General features: G+C 40.5%; 1 protein-coding gene across 2 annotated transcripts in view; it reads right to left on the bottom strand.

Annotated features, from left to right (window-relative positions):
- PPA2 (inorganic pyrophosphatase 2) overlaps window positions 1-18,828 on the bottom strand; it is a 29,301-nt gene extending 10,473 nt beyond the window's left edge. The window contains exons 1-7 of one of the 2 annotated variants that reach the window (XM_030450037.1): window positions 18,740-18,828; window positions 16,715-16,779; window positions 15,516-15,560; window positions 7,328-7,381; window positions 6,005-6,124; window positions 5,146-5,232; window positions 3,865-3,991 (exon numbers count right to left, since the gene is read on the bottom strand). In XM_030450037.1, the coding sequence (XP_030305897.1) occupies window positions 3,865-3,991; window positions 5,146-5,232; window positions 6,005-6,124; window positions 7,328-7,369 (376 nt within the window). In that variant the 5' untranslated portion in view covers window positions 7,370-7,381; window positions 15,516-15,560; window positions 16,715-16,779; window positions 18,740-18,828. Of the gene's footprint in view, window positions 1-3,864; window positions 3,992-5,145; window positions 5,233-6,004; window positions 6,125-7,327; window positions 7,382-15,515; window positions 15,561-16,714; window positions 16,780-18,556; window positions 18,720-18,739 lie in introns of those variants that run through there. The other variant, XM_008505054.2, reaches the window with a different exon arrangement.
- Between the last annotated feature and the right edge of the window lie 2,086 nt (window positions 18,829-20,914).

The raw sequence follows: 20,914 nt of genomic DNA, 5'->3' as shown, positions 1-20,914 counted from the left end.
GAGATAATTAATTTCTTTATATTGAATGCTTACACAAATTCACAACAAAGGTTTTCAGGGCCTCTGCTGCTGCTCTGCATCTCAGCACACTCACACGCAAAGGTCCAGAACAATGTATGGTACAGAGAATCCATTATGCTTTTTTTTTTTGGCCTCTTAGGGTTTCATTGCTTAACTCAACGAGTTGTACATGGGAGAAAAAGCATGACAACAATTCACAGTTAACTATTCCAGTGCCAGCAAACAGCAGTGTAACAAAGCAGGTACAAATCACTTGCTGCTGTTGAACAGATCAGGCATCTTTCATGTGACCAATAGCAAAAACCAGTTACTAAGATTCCAGACCAGTAAATCTCCTGCAAAATGTCACCCAGCATCCATCATCTGCCCAATTTGCTCACAAAAGGTAAGGTGACCTTTTTAGAGTCACGACTTTTTATAAGCTGCTTCCTGCTTCAGCTGCCAGCCATTTTCAAAGCCTCTTGTCCAACCCTGAAGCTGCCATCTACATTTAGATCAAATTACAGCTGTCTGGTCCTTCCAACAGATATTGGGGTATCTGAAGTCCCCTGTAAGGACCCAGGCTTACCAATGTGAGGCTATTCCTATCTGTCTAATAAAGGCCTCATGGGCTCAGTCATCCTGCTCAAGTGGCCTGCAGCAGACCCCATATATGATGTCCTCTGCCCCTGTCCTCCTTTAATCCTGGCCCATAAGCTCCTGGTTGACTCCTCATTCATCCCAAAGAGGAGCTCCATGCACTCTAGCTGGTAACTGAGGTAGAGGGTGACACCCCCTTGTTTGGTTTACAAAACAAATGAGAAACCAAACCAAACAGAAAGCAATAGAAGGAGTAACAGCCAGGCCTATTACACCACTAAGATTTAGTACTTCTGTGTAGATTTAAGACCCTTTCCCAGACTTGCCTGGTTTGAAGTTGCTTTGCTGGCCTCCTAATGGCCCTCTGCCTAGCAACTGCCTGAGCAGCAAGACAACACAAGAGTCTTCATGTATCCACAAAAGAGAGTTTTTATTGAAGTAGATAAATCTGAAGCTTTCTAGTTTTAGTCTGAAATAAACTTCCTCATACAAATACCTGCATCTAATATACAGCTTGTATTTGGAATGAGACTGTCCCCATTCCTGCCAGTACAAAGTGCTGTGTGAAATCCATAATTTCACACAGATTACCTTCCAAAGTCAGTCCAAAAATACACTGCTATTCTCACTGGTGATCCAGTTCCCCCTTGAGAAGGTGCTAAGTATTGCTTATCATTCCTGTGTACTGTCACTATAAACTAGAGTTTCTCATTGCTCTGTGTGAAAGACAGAGTTCTAGGCAGGGTTTCCAATTTAAACCAGTATTTATCAATAAATGCCTGCAGGACACAGTACAGTGGAGTGCTATGAATAAACAATGAGAACTGCTCAGATGTTTGGACTGCTCAGTTTTAAGTTCTGTGAAGTCTCAGAAAAATCAATTGCACTTAGGAGAATGATCACACTCCCAGAAGGGGAATACACAGAGCGCCTGGGGTGTGCTTAAAGAAGCAAGAGGAGTTAACGCACTGTGTGGGCTCAAGATGAGGTTTGCAAGCGATCACCATGCTGGTGTCTCAGAATTAACTCTTCCAAATGTTCAGGGGGGGTTGTGCACATACTGAGCTGAAAGCAAACGTGATGATTCCCAGCCCAAAAATGTTTAGCAAATGACACAAAAAATTACTGGGCAGACTTAGAAGGCAACATTTAGTCTCATCTTTTCCCTAGGAGGCCACCACAGTAACACAGCAGCAGATCAATTATTGAGGGAGATACCAGTGTTATCTGTAGCTGCTATGTTAATTATTTCAGCATAAAGGGATACTTGGGGAGAGGGAAAAAACAAGTATAAAAGGACATATTGTAAGGCCTACTCTGACACATTTGTTTGTTTTCAGACTGAAGAAAGACTGATGTTAAACACTGCAAGCTACTCACATTTTGTGAAAGCAGATGAAGGCTTTTTTTTTTTTTTTTCCTTTTTCTATCCTCTTGGAAATCCTGGACTGTAACTCCAGTCATATTAAAAACCATATTAAACTGGCTTAATACTTCTGCACTTCTCTGAACCTCAGAATGACAGTTCTAGTCTTCAATTTTTGCACCTATTCCCTGACAAGAAAGAATGCACACAGGAATCAATTACAGGCAATGGTTTTGCCCATTACAGTGTGTGGGTTTTGTTTGTTTTGTTTTTGTTTTGTTTTTTAAAAAAACAAGACTAATCCTTATTTATCTCCCAAACACATTAAAGCTAATACAGCTGATACAAATCAGTCATTACCTGCAAAAACGCAAAACAAAATGGAGGGCTTTCAAATAGATACTGAATCCAGTGGTATAAACTGCCCCAGTTTTACCTCTGCTTAGTAGACTCCTTTTAAATTCTCTAACCTATTTTTATGGTTAAAGCTTCTCACAAATTGTTAAGAAAAAAGGTAAGAGTTAAATAGATCAGTGTATAGAAATAAAGAGCTAATTACTGGTCTTGTAACTATGCATGACACATATTGCATTTCACTGCACATTATGGAAAGGTTTAAATTGATACTAGCATTAACAGCAAACTATTACTTACTATTTGCTTAAGATGAATTTCTTAATCTCTAACTGCCATAGTAGTTAAAGCCATAAACACTATGTAGTAACTCATCTGCCCAATGATTTTAATCAGCATCAACCCAACAGTTTCCTTTTCCTCATTTCCTCTTCTCCCCTTCTTTCCCCACAAGCAAAGTATTCTCCATGTGAAAGCAACCTGAAAGAAAACTCAGAATGAAGGGCCAGTCCAGTAATAGGCTTTACAGTCAAAAACCATGAAAAAGCCTCAAAGCCAGAGAAACATAATTTCTTTAAAAAGCTACTGGATAGCCCTATTCCTCCAGAGAAAGCCACTCTCTGCCTTTGTGCTCCCTTTGCTCAGCAAAGAGCAAGCTCTGACCATATCTGCCTGCTGGCATATATGTTTTTTGCTCTCATAACAACCACTAACATTTGGACAAACCTCCTCACTTAATTCTCATGATTTCCAATGACACTGCATCCGAGGGAAGAACCTCCATTTATTCAGAGAAAAGCTGCACTTTACCTACGCTGTAAAAACTTAATTCCCTGCAGGTTTAACACATCTGTGTCATCTTATTAACAAACAGTCTACAAGTAGAGTTACACCACAAGTCATTCGCAGAGACACATTTTAGCACCTGAATTCCACTTGAATACAAGAAGCATGGTCACAAGGAGGACAAGTCTGGACAGGATATTTCCCCCTGCAGTGCTAATCAGGGCTGATATTAAGGTGAGCTGCATTAGCAGTTTACTTTGCAAAGTTTCAAACTAAAAGGTGAAACCTAATTGTTGATAACAGGCAACAAACCCTGGACGTAACCCAGTTACAAGTGACAAAACACTGGACATGTGCTGAATTCTGAAAAGGGCTGTACAATGCCTGAAACTACAAAAGGAACACTTTCAACAAGGAAAACAGCAGTGTGCTACATAATCCAAGTGGGTAAATATGCACTGTTACATATGAGATAAGCCTGTAATTTTAAGAGGTCACTTTCTAAAGCAGTTGTGTTTCAGAAGTCAAAAGATTTTCTGCATGACCAGTCCTCTTGAAAAACCAAGTGAGCCTTTTCAAAAGCTTAGTGTGAAAGCACATATGCCCTTCCTGAAGGAAGCACCTGATTTAAAAATCAACAAGAAACATCTTGCCTTTCCCCTGGATGCCTCTTCTTGTCCAGAGTGGCCTAAACTTAGGTCCCACTCCACTATTCAAGCTGCTGACTAGTGTGCATTAATAAATATAAAAATACTTGCCATGAATTTTCTGAGCTTCTGGGTCATCCACACTGATAGCAATTATCTTCCAATCTGTCTCTCCTTCATCAACAAGAGCTAAAACACCCAAGACCTTCACCTGAACAACCTCACCAGAAGAACGAACCTGAAACAGAACATAAACTCATAAATAATTTGGAAAACACTACATAGAACTTCTTTTACCTTACAGAAAAAATAATTTTACTACATGTTTGACCAGCAGCTAAAAGAATTGCAAGTACATATCTATTTAACACTGCTACCCTCCTCACCATTGCTACTATCCAACCCTCAATTCTCCAGTCAGCATTTAAGTAGACAGCACAAGCCAAGAAAAATTCTCTGCCTTCTACCCCACTTCCCCAAACCTTGATCATCATCCCAAACTGCAAGTAAAAAGTATCTGATGCTCATTTTTTAATTCCTTTCTTCTACTTGACTCTACTTTCTTAATTCTTGGTCTTAATCTCTCCTTGCTGTTCCTTTCTCTAGACTCCAACACACACCCCTATCCCCCCTTTCCCAGAAATACCAGCACAACTTTTTTTTGCATTTTCTTGGGAACCTTCACTGAGGTCACCAATAAAACTTGCCTTTACCTTAAGATCCCAAGAGGCCCCTCTTCTGAACTCATATATTTCAGAACCTCCATCTTTGATACCACAGAAGATTGCTCCATTCTTTGCTGCCTCCAGACAGAATTCTCTTTAGTGAGCTAAACCTTTGCCCTACACCCACTAATGCTATACAGTGCATCTCTTTTTAATCCACCCACTCCATCTCTCATAACTGCAATGCTGCAGCAGGTTCCTGGGAGCTACTTCTGTTTGCACCCATAAGAACTCAAATCTACCTCCTTTGTGAGACTAACACTGTAGTTTTATGTGCATGACTCTGCCATACTTCATCTTTCAGAAGCCTGTTCCTAGCTCCAGTACTACTAAGTGGGGAAAAAGAAATTTTTCTTTCCCCAAAAATCTTAACCCTCTCTTCCTTCACACAAAACTCACCATCCAGGCACAGAACATCAGAGTAATGTTGACTTACTTTCCCTTTTATACAGTAGATAGACTGTACCAAATCCTGGCATTTTTTTCCTTTTTAAAAATCCAGCATTACTTTATCTATACCCTCTTCAGATCCCCTATGCATACTTCTGTCATCCCTTGAGATTACTACCATCTTGCCTTGCTTTCCATCTGGCCTTCTCTTCCAGAAGTTGTTACTTAATCATTAAATTAACCCTCATAAATTAAATAAATCCTGATAAAGACAAACCTTTGAGCCTATTTCACAAACATCAATTGGATCATTATCCCCACAACACCCTGTGACATTATCTGCATGGTTTGGATCTTCCCAGGTCTGTCAAAGAAAAAAAAAAAAGAGCTGTTACCAACTAATCTGAAATTACAATTCAACTAAGTTACTATCATTAATAAAAACACCAATAAAAACATCAGCTTTCTGAGAACAGCCTTTTCTAGCTCCACCATGGTGTTCAGTCCTAATTTGAGTCCAATGTATTATTCACAGAAATAAAAAAGTTTAAAACTTTTCATTAAGCTCAAAATTTCAGTGATTAGCTGAGCTTTTTCATAGCTCAAAATTCTGAATGTGTCATGATCAGTAAAGTCTCACAGTTCAGAGAAAAGTTAAGTAAGGCAGTTGAGGCTTAATCTAAAAAAGAACAGCTCTTGTATCCCTCTTTGTTGAAGATATTAGGAAATCCCAATTAAAATTTATGCTGCAATACATGAAAACCCTAAATTAGCCTTCTCTAAAAAATGCTTTGTTTATGCAGAAAAGGTCTACTTGACAGAGCACTCTTCAACAGCAGACCATGGAAGTTTAATTTCATCACAATACAAAGACACAGACTAAAGACTTGAGATTTCTTAATGGTTTAACTCCTTCCTGAAACCTGGCACATATTTACACCCACACTTAAATCCTGATCCAAGTTTATGGGCACACGAAAGCCCAATATGAAAAAAAAAATAAAAATCCTAATTTATAAATGCATCAAAGAGAAACACCCCTCTTGCAGCTGATTTGCATTCAAGCAGAACTCAAGATTTACAAGGCAATTTCCACAGAAGACAGAAAACTTTCACCATTATAACAAAAATGTTACCTGTGGGAGGGCACCATAATTCCATATATAACCCTTGTGAGGAAAGATATTTGCCACATATCGAAGTTTGCCTTTCTTTGTATCATGTTTAATGGGATTCAATGGCTCCTCAGTGGCAATCTAAGCAGATCATGAAAAAAAAAAAAAAAAAAAAAAAAGAGACAGAAACAAGAGAGAAGTAGAGAATGGTGAAATGGAAAGCAATTCATTCTGTACCCAACCAGTTAGAAAGATTCATCTGGGAGCATCTGCTCATGGTTTGAGAAGTATTAAAAGTTTGATGGCCTCACCCTAAATCTCAAGGGTCATATTCAAAAAGCAACTTATTAAGGTTTTAAGTAACACTGTGAAGTATGCAAGGAAAAAATTATTCCAGAAGAGCAGGTCATAATTTATATGGAAACTGTCATGGTCAAATGTAACACTGAAAGGAACTTAGGTTAGGTGCTCTTGCACTTCATAATACAAGTTCAGCAAACATACAAATGATGGCACAAGTTCTTCTGACAGCAAGGGCTTTGACAGCAACAGGGGAAATGATTAATATGGTGGTTAACACAGGTCAATGGTTTTCCAGCATCAGGGAAAGGAGGAAACAAAATTCTGAAAGAATCAGCTGGGGAGATCCTTTGGTATTAATTTTAAAAATCAAAATACTTCACAGCTCAACCACTAACTTTCTTAAAGCATCTGAGGAGCATCCTTAAATGTCTTACCAATGCTCAGGAAGACAGGATGTATCCTGGTGAAATCTGTTGTTTTACCAACACTACACATAAAGTATTACTCAGCTTCTATATTCTAACTGCAGAGGAACAACCCTTACTTTCAAAATATCTCCCTGTAGGATGTTTTCAATGAGGCTTTTGTTGAGGGTTTGGTGGTTTTTTTTTTTTGTCACAAGGAATTACTTTTTCATTTCCAACACCCTTTGTCAGTATTTGGCCTAGCACACTATACAGCAGAAACAAAAAGAATTAAATCCTCTGAGTGGAATGCTGTATGATCAAGCAGGAGTAGACTAAATGCTGGACAATGTCCTGCAAGGCAATACTTTAGGACTCTGTTGCAGGTATGCTGCAAACTGCAGCCAAAGGGGTGCCAAGAAGTGCTGCTCACCTGCACAAAGCAACAAAATTAGAACTTCAACACTTTGTAACTGCAAGGAAAGTGTCTGTATGCACAACTTCAAATTAATCTAATAGAGCAAATTTTATGTGTAAAGAGTAATCTACATTCTGATTAGACTCTAATTATTGGAAGACACTGCATTATCATAACTTCCATGAATTTCTATATAATCACAGTATTTTTCTTAATTACCTCCATTTTTGCATTTGTCCAACGAGGCACTTCTACAACCATATTAAACAGGACCTAAAACAAAAAACAATGGCAGAACTGAAAATAAAATCCACTTGGCAATTAGTATTTTACAATTAGATAATTTCTCTCCTCTGCATTCATCAGCAACATACACATCTGTGTTACAGCTGCTTTTACATTAAGAAAAAATTACTTCTGCACAATAATATTCAATCTCCTTGGTTCATCCTTTCCTCACCCCACCCCTTTAGCAATCTGAAAAACTACAAGTAGTGAAAATGGACATAATATTTTTTATTCCAGTATCAATATTACTCTTCACAAAATGTTACGAAGTCCGTGGAATAGTTTGCTGCAAGGCAGTGGTTAAGTGTGCTAGTCAAAGAGGACATTTCTATAAGACAGTTCCCCTGTAGCACTGGAAAAAGCAATATTTGGGGGTTTTTTTTCCCCTGAAGATTTATTTCTTCAGGCCCTCCATTTTTTAAAAAAAACAATGCAAATGCAACAGTGACAGATGTTTATCATTCTCAGACAAATCTCCCTGAGGTCAGATAAAATGAATCCAAAGTGATGGCAGAGAAAGACATGGACACAAGAACCTTACATTCATATTAGCATTCTTCTTAATAGAAACAGAATTCAAGTTGTTTGAAGAAAGGGAGGGAAGTAAACCTTACACATGTCAACTGTCATCCTTTTAGAAGCAAAATAAGTAATCCATGCCCTTCTTACTGAAGAAGTTAAAGTGACATTTTCTGAAGAGAAAAACTCTGTAAATACTGTAAGGTTCTTCTTCTGAAGGTGTCAGAATTAAGTATGACCAAGGAGTATTAATGTAAATCAGCAACTAGACCAAACCACCCAGCTATGCCTACAACCTGTTTCCTCCTAGATTACTAAAATTACCCCAAATTATCACATTGCCTGTGACATCTCTTTGCAGCCAAAGAAAACGTGCATTGATACTTTAAAAAATGCAACAGTTCAGGGAGGACAATTTATTTTTTGCATAAATTTTTACGAAAAAAAGATACAAAGACTGAAGACTTGCACTGACTTTTTTACTATACTCTACCATACACTTTAGATATTTGTATTTTGTTCCTTGCATCCTGTAGCTGCAAAAATTACCAGACTAATTCCATTGGTTCTATGATCTTGTTCCAGAATTAGAAAGTAGAAAGCAAAGGAAAATCCCAATTCAGCATTTCTTCCATGAGATCACAAGCTATGCACAATCCTGACAGCAGTTTCCCAGCAAATTAAATTTGTCACCCAATTTGTGCCCACACTTGCCTACTGCAGTAAGTGGCAAGTCAGATGGAATCACTTTTCTGAAATAATAACCAAATAAAACAACAGCAAAAGGAGAAATGCTCTTCATATCAGTTTCATAAGACACAGCTTATGTACATAAGAATGGCTGAAACAGAGAAGTAATCAGAAAAAGAGCTTGAAGATGGCAATGGTAAGGAAGCAAACAGAACAAAGGAGCATACATGCAGAAGCAGGTAAGGAAAGGGCTGGAAGGGAGCCAAAACATCAGAAAAACACTTGGAAAAAAGAAATGCACAGCATGAAAGCCAGTGCTGACAAGAAACTCTTAGGGAACTGCCAGGCAGGTCAAAGAATTGTTCCAACTGGTAGCTACAGGCAGAAAACTTACAAACTACTCCTGGAATATACAATGTCTTCCCCTCTACCACAATCCTCTGTTATTCAGTGCCACTGCATGTTTTCCTTTGTCTAATAAAATGGCTTCATCACACTGTAAATCTTGGCTTTAACTTGGTCAAGAGTTATTTTAGGTCTTCACCAAACATCTCTCAGGGCTGGACAAAAACTGTACTGAAATTAATACAGTGCTGCTCTCAAAAACAAAAAAAAAAAATCACTCAGGTTTAGGTCAGCTCTGAAACTAGACCTTCATAATTTGTGGTATCAGTCAACTGTGAATTGTCAAGAGTCTTAAATGTGACTTGATAGATTAATTTGTATGCAAAAAAATTCACCAAAAGTACTCTCTTTAATGCTAAGCTGCCACAAGCATTTACAAGAGCTTAATAACTTCATGCAGTGCTTACATTTAAAACCAAAAAGTTTTATTTATAGGGCATTTGCATTTTCACAGTGATGAGACAGGACTCACTCATGTGGAAAGGAGAGCTCATACTAGATTCGTTTGACAGACAGAAAGAGAGAAAAATACTCCTGGGTTTTTAGGGACTTTTTGCTCCTCTTTTTTATCTTGCTTCCTTCCTTGCATAAATATCATCCAGGAATTTTTCCATCACTTATTTTCTAACACCAAGCACCTCTTTCTTCTGACCTCATCCCTTACTTCAAAACCATCTCTGCCTCAGCTGCAAACAGAAACGCAAGTGTCAGACACCACCTGGCTTCACAGATTATCATCTGCATATGCCATTCACTTGTTAGTTTTGGATGGCAAATGCATCTGGTAATTGATAGTTTTATCTTTATTTTAAACCAGTTGAAAAAGAAACTTCCACCTTGCTGAAGTCCCAAGGGAGCACTTCTGCCCCCTCAATCAATGGTGAAGCCCACCTGACACACCTTCAAGTGACAGCAACAGAAATAAGATCTTTCATGAAAGAAAAACTATTGCTTTGGGAAGTTTACCATTTAACTGTGTTAGCATGAGAGCAGACAACTGGTCTGCCTGTGAGATCCCTGCTTGCTGCAGTTCACATTTAATCCAACTCTGCAAGCACTTAATGTTGAAGAGACTTCATGAGAGCAGACTACACACAGGCCAGATGGAGCAGTTCCTACTGGCTCCCCTCATGCCAACTCTGCTGGCTGATGGTTTCTTCAGCAGGACAATCTCCTGGAGCATGCAAGAAAAGACGAGCAAACGGTTTCCTAGATTCAGAAAAAGGACAGAGCCCATGAGAGCTCTCTCTGAGCTAGGGAAAGTGACCTTACAGCCCGGAGGGACCTGCAAGCCAGGGTATTACGTAGCTTGTTTGGGTGAATGTGAACACGAGACAGAGGTTTGTACTTACACTCTGTTGTACCTTTCAGAGGGGATGTGGAAAAAAAAAATCGTAATCCTTTTGCGCAACAGAAAGAAGTCAAAAGTGAATTTCCCAATTCCTAAAACTGGATATGAAAATCAGCAGAAAATGACATCACAAGAAAAAAACACTATGCATAGATGATTCTCTTTATTTCCTAAGAACTACAAGCAAAGAAGATTACATGGGAACTCCCACAGGGTGTAAATAAGTGTTTGCTTTTTGAGGGGTTTTAACACTGCTTGTCAACTTGGTACATTCCATTTCAGTTGGCCATCATTTTTAGTATGTGATATTGCTTTTGCTAAGGCAAGCAAAAAAGTCTCACATGGAGAAAAGGAACAGGTTTTGGGGTTTTTCTGAAATAAGAAAACCACAGAAAGATAAAAAGACATACAAATATTCTTCAACCTACTCATGCAACAAGTGCTCAAAGAACTCAGAAATTTTGAAAACTACTTTTTATAACCTGCCCTTCTGGACTCCCATGCATCTTTCACAGGAACAATCAATCCCTACCTAACTTCCTCTTTCTTGTGCAATTATTGTCTTTCCCAGTCCTCCTGAATTCCTCAGGTGGTGCATTTGAGGAGGGGGAAGCTGAATAGGATTTTGCCCAAGGATTGTATCTTCATGCTCAACTCTGAAGGCCCAATTAATTTGAAGCAGAAGTGAAGCAGCTTATGGAGAGTGAGGAAAGTGACAAAACATAAAAGAACAGAAACAGAGAGGAGCAGAAACTCAGGAGGTAAAGTGACAAATACCACCACTTTTTTACCACCACCTTTCTCACAACAGTGAGAAGAGGTATGCTAAAGCTTACAATTACTTTAGTGATTTTTACAGTAGAGTGATAAAAACAAAACACAGACTGAAAGCACTAGTGGCAGAATTTGGGGGCTGCTGACCCTCACTGAGAAGCTGTGAGCTCACAATACACAGAGAAGAAAAAGCAGCTATCATTTCAATTTCTTTCCTGTCTTCTCATTTCCAAACCTGAAGGGATTCTCATCAGCCATCATGTGAATGTGGTAGCATGCACCTGAGGACTAATGAAAACAAAAAATATGAGCTACAGTCCAGCAGCAGTGTGAATGTCTAGATGGTGTCTAAAAGGAAAAAAAAAGGCCAAACAAAAAAGCACACACAAAAAATCCCCAAAACCACACACAAAAAAACCCAAATAAAAGTTACAAGCCTTCCTAAATACTTGCTGCAAGGTATTTGCCAATTAAAACAACAAACCAGATGTCAGCAACATCTGGACACCAAATATACTGAATCTAAATGAGAAGTCAATGGAACTTTTCCAATATAGATTAACAAGCCACACAACAAAAAAAAAAAAGGAATGCAGTGCCCAGCATAAATGCAAAGTGCCTGCAGACTCGTTATAGTGCTCCTCCCTTGTGGTAGAGTGAAAAGGGAATCACAAACATTATGTAAATTTTTATCCACTGGTATCCCAAAAGTGGCATCAGGCATATTGTCTGATCAACTGGACACACTCACCTCAGTGTACAACCATGACAGGAATGAAAATGAAACACTGACTTTCTGAAGTTTGAGGGACCATTTATTTTAAGCTTGATCAAGCCACTGACACAACTTTCTCAGTAAACCAACTCTATTCCAATGGATTTTAACTGGACTCCTGAGTGAAGGTAGTTCTACTCTAGTATTTGTTAATCTCCAAGAACCCACAACAAGGCTTGCAGCCACTGGACACATCCACACAAAAATGCTGGGCAAGTTCAAGCATCAGGATGGAAGCTTCAGTGATAATCCAAAATTCAGAACACGCAAATCCCTCAACATACATAATGGACCCTACAGCCCAGGTTATGTGTACTGAAAGAAATGCCTAATAACCAAAAAGGTGACAGAGGCTGCAGCTAAGACATAATACAAAGTCAGTACAAAGTCTACACCTGTATTGCATGGGAAATGATGACAGCTTTTCCCTTCTTACAAAACGTACAGCCTTTATCATAAGACAATTCTGACAGCAGTTTTGAACACTGTTCTAAGGATGAGACCCTCTCTCAGATCACCTATTCAGTCTGCATGACCACCCTGAAGACTCCTTGGATCTCACCTGACTATTTAATTTATTAGAAGTTTTTGCCTGACAGAAGAAATTCAGCTGAAGTCCATAGGGGCATTCCAGGCTTCTGCAACCCACAGGATGCAACAAAACAAAAGCTGTCTTGTTTCTCTTGTTTTTGTGGTTTGGTTTGATTCAAATGCTCTTGTAAGGCATCTGCAAGTCAGAAGACCATAATCTCTAACACTTGGATAGATTCCTTACCAAGGCTGACATTTTAAATAAAACCTTGTGTCCAAGAACACCTCAGTCCTCTGAATGACATGTGAGTACTTTACCAAAGACATACAATGACAAGGAGATTAGAAACTCTTTCACTACAGCAGAGTAGCAACATGTCACATTTGTCTTGAAAAGAAAATTATGACCTCTTCAAATCTTCCTCCTGCTAGACATGGAGGACCATATTCAACAATCAGCCTCTGACAGTTTTGACTGTAACCACAGTGGGAACATTCATTCTCCCAGCCAGAGATGTGAAACTTTCAATACCTTTCAGTGAAATTTACTGTAGTAGGAGTGGATTCTAAGTGCTTGCAATGCTTAAGACAAATAAGAGGTTCAGACTGCAAGCTGGTAAAAATGTTGAAACTGAAGCTTAATATATGATTAATTTCAGCTTAGTTTCTCCCTCAAAACAGCTTCTCTCTGTTCTTCAAAGAGAAAAAAAAAAATCTGTGAAAGCAAAAACATCAGTTGTCAACAGTGGGTGCAAGGCCAAATTTAACTGAGATTTGGGAATATCTTAAATATTGCAAGAAATGGCAGTACTACTGAGAACAGGTCATATGGAAACACCACAGCATTTGCCTTGTAACTACAAGCTGAGACTGCAGAATAGCTCACCACGTGCATGAATCCCTTGAATCCCTACCCCATGAATGCTGAAAGCTGAAACTCCTCTATTTTGAGACCTTTTCTAGTATCAGGAATGCCAAGAACAATTTAAAGTAGATTAGACAGACTGAAGTGACACATGCAGAATTACCTTCATTTTCCAAAGCTAACCTGACATTTGATGAACACCCGTTCAGAATAATTTAATACACATTCTTAAGAACTTACCCTTTTTGAGAGAAACAAGTAACTGCTACTCTAAAACTACAAGTTTTAAAGATGCCATTATGTTTTCAGGGCAAGAGGAGCCATCAGCTTTGAATTCTGGCCAAATTCAGTGTGAAGATGAACTGAACACCAGGTATCAATAGTAGCCTTTGCATCTCTAGACAGAGGCAAGGAGTAGAGTGCTTCCAGGGTCTTCAGAAATCAGTACATGCCACCAAATTACTCATTTTCTCCTGATTAAGATATGTTTCCCTACATACAAGCACACAGGGATGCATTTCTCACCAGGCCAAGGTGAGGAATGCTGCAGAAGAGCCAATGTAAGATGAAAGTGCTTTCCTGAACACAGATTCCTCTATTTTCTCTCTTCTCCCCAGCTCCCAAAGGTGATGATGGAAAAGGTTTTTCTGTATGATTTGTATTCTTGCATTTCGCCATCTACACAAAGAACAAGCATGTTTGGGAAGCTTTCAGCTTGCATGTTTGCTTGCTTGCTTGGATCAGAAGCCCACAAAGATCAGAATGTACATTTACCTTCACTCTTTTTCCATAATTCTCTCATAGTAGTAGTTGTCTGAAACAGCTCTGGAGTCCACACTGGCTCAGGAAGCAACAGCTACTCAGCCTTGTACTTTTCCCCCCTGCTCCATGGGCTGACTCAGAGGTCAGAAAAAGGGTACTAGAAATGTGCTTTTTTAATAAGCTGTTATGCTTTCCTCCACACAGACAAATGCAGTTCTGAACAGCTTTAAACACTGTGTAAAATTGGCTTTGCACCTTCCCAACTGGCAGGTATTGTCACAGTACTCACAAGTAGAGGAAAAACAAAATACTTGACTTCCAATAAGAGCAGTAATTATGAATTCATGTTGCAAAACAATGATCTTTGAGAAAGGTTACTGACACATAATCTTTCCCTGTAACAATTAATCTTTCAGGCATGATTCTACATCCACTAAAACTTGCTTAAGTGGGCATCAAGCAACAGGAAATCTAAAACTGGATGATGTTTACAGTCCCTTCCAACCCAAATTATTTTATGGTTGTAGCTTAAATGAATCACAGGCCAAAGAGAGAGGGAGTACACAGTACAGCAGTGTGGGGGGAGACAGTGCACAGCAGAACCACCAGTGTACCACAAAATATTTGCAAAACTCTGAGAACACAGACAGTTAAGACAGTTCCTGCACACTGGAGGGGTACTTACAGTTTTGCAATATCACTGGCCAAACAGGTATTGAGAAGATAAAGATTGTGACACACACAGACCCATAGTGGTGTTAAAGCATAGTTTGTTTCATTTTTTAGTTTCACTTCTGCTAGTTTTTAGGTACTGCTGTGCCAGGGAAAACACTGCAAAAAATGCAGCATTTCTGGAAAGACACAAAAACAAACCTTGTTTCACAGAAAAAGCCTGAGCAGACCTTCCATGGCTTAACTTCAGTGCTGGTTCATGCTGAACCTATGTAGATGATTTTTTTTCTCTCTCCCTGGGCTTCCCCAATGAGTACAGGAAACAATATATCCTCAGTCTTAAAAAGAGGATAGTAAGTCTAATTTCTGCCCTAACACACTTAGGATTTCTGAAGTTCTGTATATATACCAAAGATTACTCAGAGTCAACAGCATAATGAATATTTAAATAATGAAGGGTTTTTTGCAAATGTTTCTGAATGCAGTTGCAAAAAAGATAACATATCTATGCTGCAATAGTCATAATGAACCCTTCAGAGTGGTATAAAAGAGTTTGCCTTTGAGAACATCATGATGAATAAAAGAATTTTGACATTTCTGTCCCCTTCAAAGAGGAGAATATTAAATCCCATTAAGATTCTTTCTCATCCTAAAAGATTTGCATTTGAAGAGGAAGTTCATTCTGCAGAAGAGTGAAGAGATGTTAGAAATAGAGGGAAAAGTAAAAAAAAAAAGAAAGAAAGAAAAAGAAAGAAAAGGAAATGTTTAGCAGTACCTCACTTCCAGTAGTCTTTGGCCTCTTTGCAGGAATACCTTTATCCTGTAGGGAAAGAGAGAAGAGAAAAACTGTATAAAAACATTAAGAAGCAATGCTGTATTCAGATAAATACAGACAACAGTAGTTTTCAATGCAATTGAAATCCTCTCCACTCTGATCAAACATCTCTGTTCCAGAATATAATCTACAGGAAAATCAGACTATAATCTACCCCTCCAAATCTTAAACTTGACCCAGTGGCAGCAAGGCCCAGAGAAAACATGATGAAAATGCTTTTCCAGCAACCGCATCCACTAAACAAAGCATTTTAGTAAAGCCTCTCTGAAAGAGACTTGCCTTTTCCATTGGCAAGCACAGCTAGTGCCTGACAATCAAAAAGGTTTTGTGCAGATTTTTGATCTCCCTTTTTAAGCAATTCAAGAGATAGTTTCATTAGTTCAGAAGTCTCAATCCAAACATGCTACAACTTCTCACCATTCACATCATTCATCGAGACCCAGCAACTAATCAAGAAAATGGCTGAAACCCTCCCACCTGTTTGTCTAACAAGCAGACCATAATAAGCAAAACTAACTCCAAACCAAAGGCTGGCAGTTCCCACCACTGACAGATAAAACAGGCATTTCATTATTACTGTAATGAAACTCCAGGGAGTGTAGCTAACAAGATGTGAAAGTGCTCAGCTGCACCTCATGCCTTGTAATTCTCCAAAGGTGTGATTACCACTTCTCTCTTGGGCATTATTGTTGGCTTCCAATTATAAAGTTCCTCTTGGGAATTAAAGGAATACACCCTAAGTTACACAAGTGTGTGTTGTGTATCTCCTGAATGGACTTTTAAGTATAGAAAAATGCCACTTTAAAAAGAGTAATAGTAGAAAGTGAATTGAAGAGCACATAAACACCTTAAACACAAAGACCAAGGTACAGTGAGGGTTCCTCCCATCCTCAATCACTGGGAGGCTTTAAGAGGCACCTGAATTTCTCTACACTGTAATCATGTTTCACTGCATGTTACTGAATTCAGCAGAGAAAATCTAGCAGAGTTTCTGTGCCTTTATTCCATAAGAAATGAGCCTGAGTTAGATCAGTCCTTTCTAGTACTATACATTTGTCTGTTAATTTGTTACCAAAAGAAGGATAGGATCAAAGTTGTTACCATGTTGCAAACAATTGTTTCAAGGCATAAATACATACCTCTTTGGAATTAGCAAACAGTGGGATATCATGAAATGGGGAAATATATTTACCATCTTCATTCTCTGAAAAAAAACCAAAACGAACTAGCATTACAAATCTGAAGATAGGCTGTGGGATGTTGGCATTGCTGTTATGCATGACAGAAATCTATGATATGCCACAACTGCACATCTGTTAAACTCATTCTGAAGTTTAATTTCAAGGACTAAAAACCTACAGACAGTACAAGGAATTTGACTGTTTGATAAGGATTCATTATAATCAAATTTATTTATTGCTTTAGGATTCAATACCACACTTCTCTTATGACTACCTGGCAATACAGGCTACATAAAGATGAGGTCTTTTAATCCTCTTTTCTTCTCCTCCCTGGAAATTCACAACCATTAATGAAGAAAAAATAACACCATGGGAACCTTACTTCATGAGTGTTCAGTGAATTCACCTGGGCTTCTAGTAATTGTGACTTCACTGGATTTCAAAAAAACTGAGTTTCATGACCACAAAAAGAAAATCCCCCAACACAGTAGACTGAAGTCCGACCAAGAGAATAATTGAGAGATTGGATAACTGCTGAGAAATAAAACCACATAGAAATAAACAACCACACCTCAAAACCAGCAGAAATTGACATTAACTTAACTTAGTCTGCACCTCAGCCTTGCTCTCACTGTAGAAAGGAAGAAATTTCACTATAGCAGGTGCTTAAACTTTTCAGACTACTTGGAAACTTTTCAACATACAAAACCAAGTACTGCATCAAAACAGAAACATCAACAACAATCTAAGGTGCTAACATAAATCTCGAGGAGCTTCTCCTATGCTAGCACCCCTTTGCAGAGTAAAGGGAGAAGCAGACAAGGGGCTTCATTTAGCTTTGGACTGTACTTTGACAACCTCAGCAAAGAGGAGTAGATGCCAATTGCTACTGCAGCTCCTGGAAGCCTCACTGAAGCCTTCCGAAGAAAACAGTAGTTTAGTGGTAGCCTCCTTATTCTCCATAACTAAAAGCAACTTTCTCTAGAAGAGATCCCGTGCCAGCAGCCCCCAGGGACTGAGCACAAGGCTCGGGGTACTGCTCAGGGTACAAGAGTACTACTGACGTATATGACAGGGTACAGGACAGGGCATATGACGCCTCTGTTTTACTCACACCAGTGCACGTCAGAATTAACTGCTTCGAAGTCAACGGACTAAAAAAATGCACAAAAAACAGCGCCAGGGAAATGGCATACAAACAAACTATCCTTACTAAAGTGCCCAATACCGAATACTGCATACCCCCGGCTCTTCCAGGCTTTTGAGAAGCCTCTTGGAAGCACTTCCCATACCCTCCTGCTGCAACTTGCTGCTGTCTAGCCCCATGTTTTGGATGCCTGCTTCTCCTCACCGTGACGTTTCTGGAGGGAGGGCTGGCCTGGTGACAGGGGACGAGTCACCGGGCTGTCACACCGCAGAGGTGAGGCGAGGCAACCCACTGCTAAGGCTGCCCTCGGGATCCCACACCACCCCGCGGCCTCTGCGCCCCATCTCCCACAAGGCCGCACCACGGCAGCGCTTCACCACCCCCCCAGCACCGCTTTAGCCCCAGGGGCTCTTCAGGGGGTTGGAAGCATCCCCCCCAAAAGCGGATTTGGGCAGGAAATCCCCTCGTCCTCCATACCAGACTGCGTTCCTGTCAGGGGGGAGGGAGCGGGAGGCTGAGGGGTGACCATGCAGCCAGCCCCAGGGGCCACCCCGCTGCCCTTGCCGCCTCACCCCTTTCCCGCTCGCGCAGCCACCCCTCACCTCCTGAGGTGGGGTAGCAAAAGTTTCCCGAGCCCGGGGACTGTTACTTACTAAAATAAAGGCGATAATCGGGAGAGTTGGGCCGCCCCCGCTGCTCCGTGCAGTAGCGGGACATGGCGCTGAGGCAACGGTTCGGCGGCCGCCGCCCCCACCCCCTCGCCGCCAGCAGCCGCACCAACCCCAGCACCGTGCGCATGATGGCGGCGGAGGCCGCCTTCCCTCCCCTTTCTTTACCGGCCTCCTGTCTCGCCTGATTCCCCCCGGGAAACTTCGCGGCGGTGAAGCGAGCTGCCAGCCGCTCTACGCTGCTCCCTTTCCCGTCGCTACCTCACCGGCGAGGAGGGGGAGCGGGCCGCGGCCGCCACAGGAGGGAGGGCACGGCCGGTAGCCCCCAGGGACGCAAAATGGCGGCCGCGTCCCCTCACGGGCCCTGCTTTAAAAGGCGGCGGTGCGGAGGAGTCTGCCCTGAGAGGGCGGCTGCAGCCGCTGCCCCGCGTGCCCTTTGCAGGTGTTTGCCTCTCGCTGCTCAGGCACCTCAGGGGAAGGAAGCTGCAGAGTGCACGCACAGGCCCTGCCTCAAAAGCGGGCTGTGCTGAGGTGAAAATATATAAAAAAAATAAACAAAGACGAAAAAAAACTCCAAAACAAACAAACAATAGAAGTTCTGAGGTGTCCCGACAGGAGGCAGTGTGCTTGGGCACCCCAGCTGTAACCGTGCTGAGGTGCTTCCAGGCCACCAGGGCAGCCAAAGGTGTGGGTGTGACAGGAAGGGTGATGGCAGCAGGGCTGTCACCCTTCCCTCAGAGCCATCGTGGTGTGAGGACCCTTCACCTGCTGCTCCTGAAGGAGGGAAGGCTTCCATTTCTTCTTGGTGCACACTTTTATGTTGCCCAAGCTCCTCTGTGTCTGCACCTCTTAGAGGTGGGCCCTTTGCATGGGTTCCTTAAGGTAAACACATTTTTAAACATATTTTTATATTGAGGGGGATTTCAAATTAATTTCAACCATCAATACAGTTGGTAGTTCTTGGAGCAGTGCTTTTCCACAGAGTGTCAAGTTGGAAGGGACCTCAAGGGTCCAACCCTTCTAATATTATTGTTTATATGAAATATCCCAGCACCCCATCAAGTTGAGACTTTAAACTTTCCAGAATAGGGCAATACACCACTTCCCCTGGGAGGCCATTCCAATGTCTGACTGTCCTCAGAGTGAAAACTTTTCCTCTACTATTCAAACAGACATTTTATTTGTGAATCTTTCAAAAATGAAAAGGGGAAGATACCACTATTTGAATTTAATGATGGAGAAACTGAGGCAAAACAACTCTTAAATCCCAAGCCAATCTGCTTGTGTATTCACCTCTAAAAAATGGTCAATATTAGCTTTGAATTCTAACTCTGATTTTAATTACTCTGAAAGAATTTTACAGCATAACTCCATGCTACCCTGATTATTTGTACACAGTATTTTGAATGTTATTTGGAATTATTTATTTGCAGCAGAAAGGCTGAGTCAATCTCTTCCATCAGTTTTAAACACTATGTAACTTCTTCCCTTAATTTGTCCCCTTTACTGTTTGGTAGATCAGGCTTCAAAATAATCAGGGTTATCTGTTCAGTGTGTGTAGTAAGGACCTAGCAATATAAAACCAGTACCAAAGTGGGAGATTTTTCTGATGGCCTCAGCCAATGTTCACCCATGTACACCTCAGACATGTCTTAGCTGCTACCCTGCATCTTAGAGGAAGCTGTACTCTAGAGTGTGGATTTTCCATGACAATAAAGGCTCTAGAGAGAAAAAAAAACTATGGTCTCCTCTGATTTGTGCCACTGTTTGCTATATTCTTCACAAGAGACTTACCTCCAGGGGAACAGAGAGGCCCGTCGCAGGCCCATTACTCACCTCCACAGAAGCTCCAAATGGTAGCTGGTGTTTCACCAGAGAATTTGGCTTCTTTCTTCACAGAATTCACCAAATTCAAGGTTTTCAGGTGTAACTTCCTCAACTGGACATGCAGGGATGAAATTCTTCATGGTCTCTGAAGTTCATCAAGGGGACAAATACCTGTTTTTCATGTGGAATAAAATTTAAAAAAAAAGGGGTATAAAGTTTTTTTCTATGACAAAAAAAATCTATTCTGCACTTTCTTAGGGTTGGTCTGATGCTGAAACAGGCAAGGTTGAACACAAATATGTGTCACAGGCCTGGTTTCCTATCTCTGCTTAGTTCTGAGGAATATGGATTTCATTTATGGAAGGTCAAAGCCTTTGAAAATCACTTACTGAGCACACACAGTATTTTTACACTTGCAATGCTGACAGTAATGTTTAAGGTTATTCTAGAAGGTGTCCAATATACATTTATTTCCCTATAGAAGCTGGGAAGTGAAATACACTGCTGTGGCCAGGA

The sequence above is a fragment of the Calypte anna genome, chromosome 4A (assembly GCF_003957555.1).
Source record: "Calypte anna isolate BGI_N300 chromosome 4A, bCalAnn1_v1.p, whole genome shotgun sequence".
Lineage (NCBI taxonomy): Eukaryota > Metazoa > Chordata > Aves > Apodiformes > Trochilidae > Calypte > Calypte anna.
The sequence above is the reverse complement of the archived record's forward strand: the minus strand, read 5'-3'. Positions and strand labels throughout refer to the sequence as shown.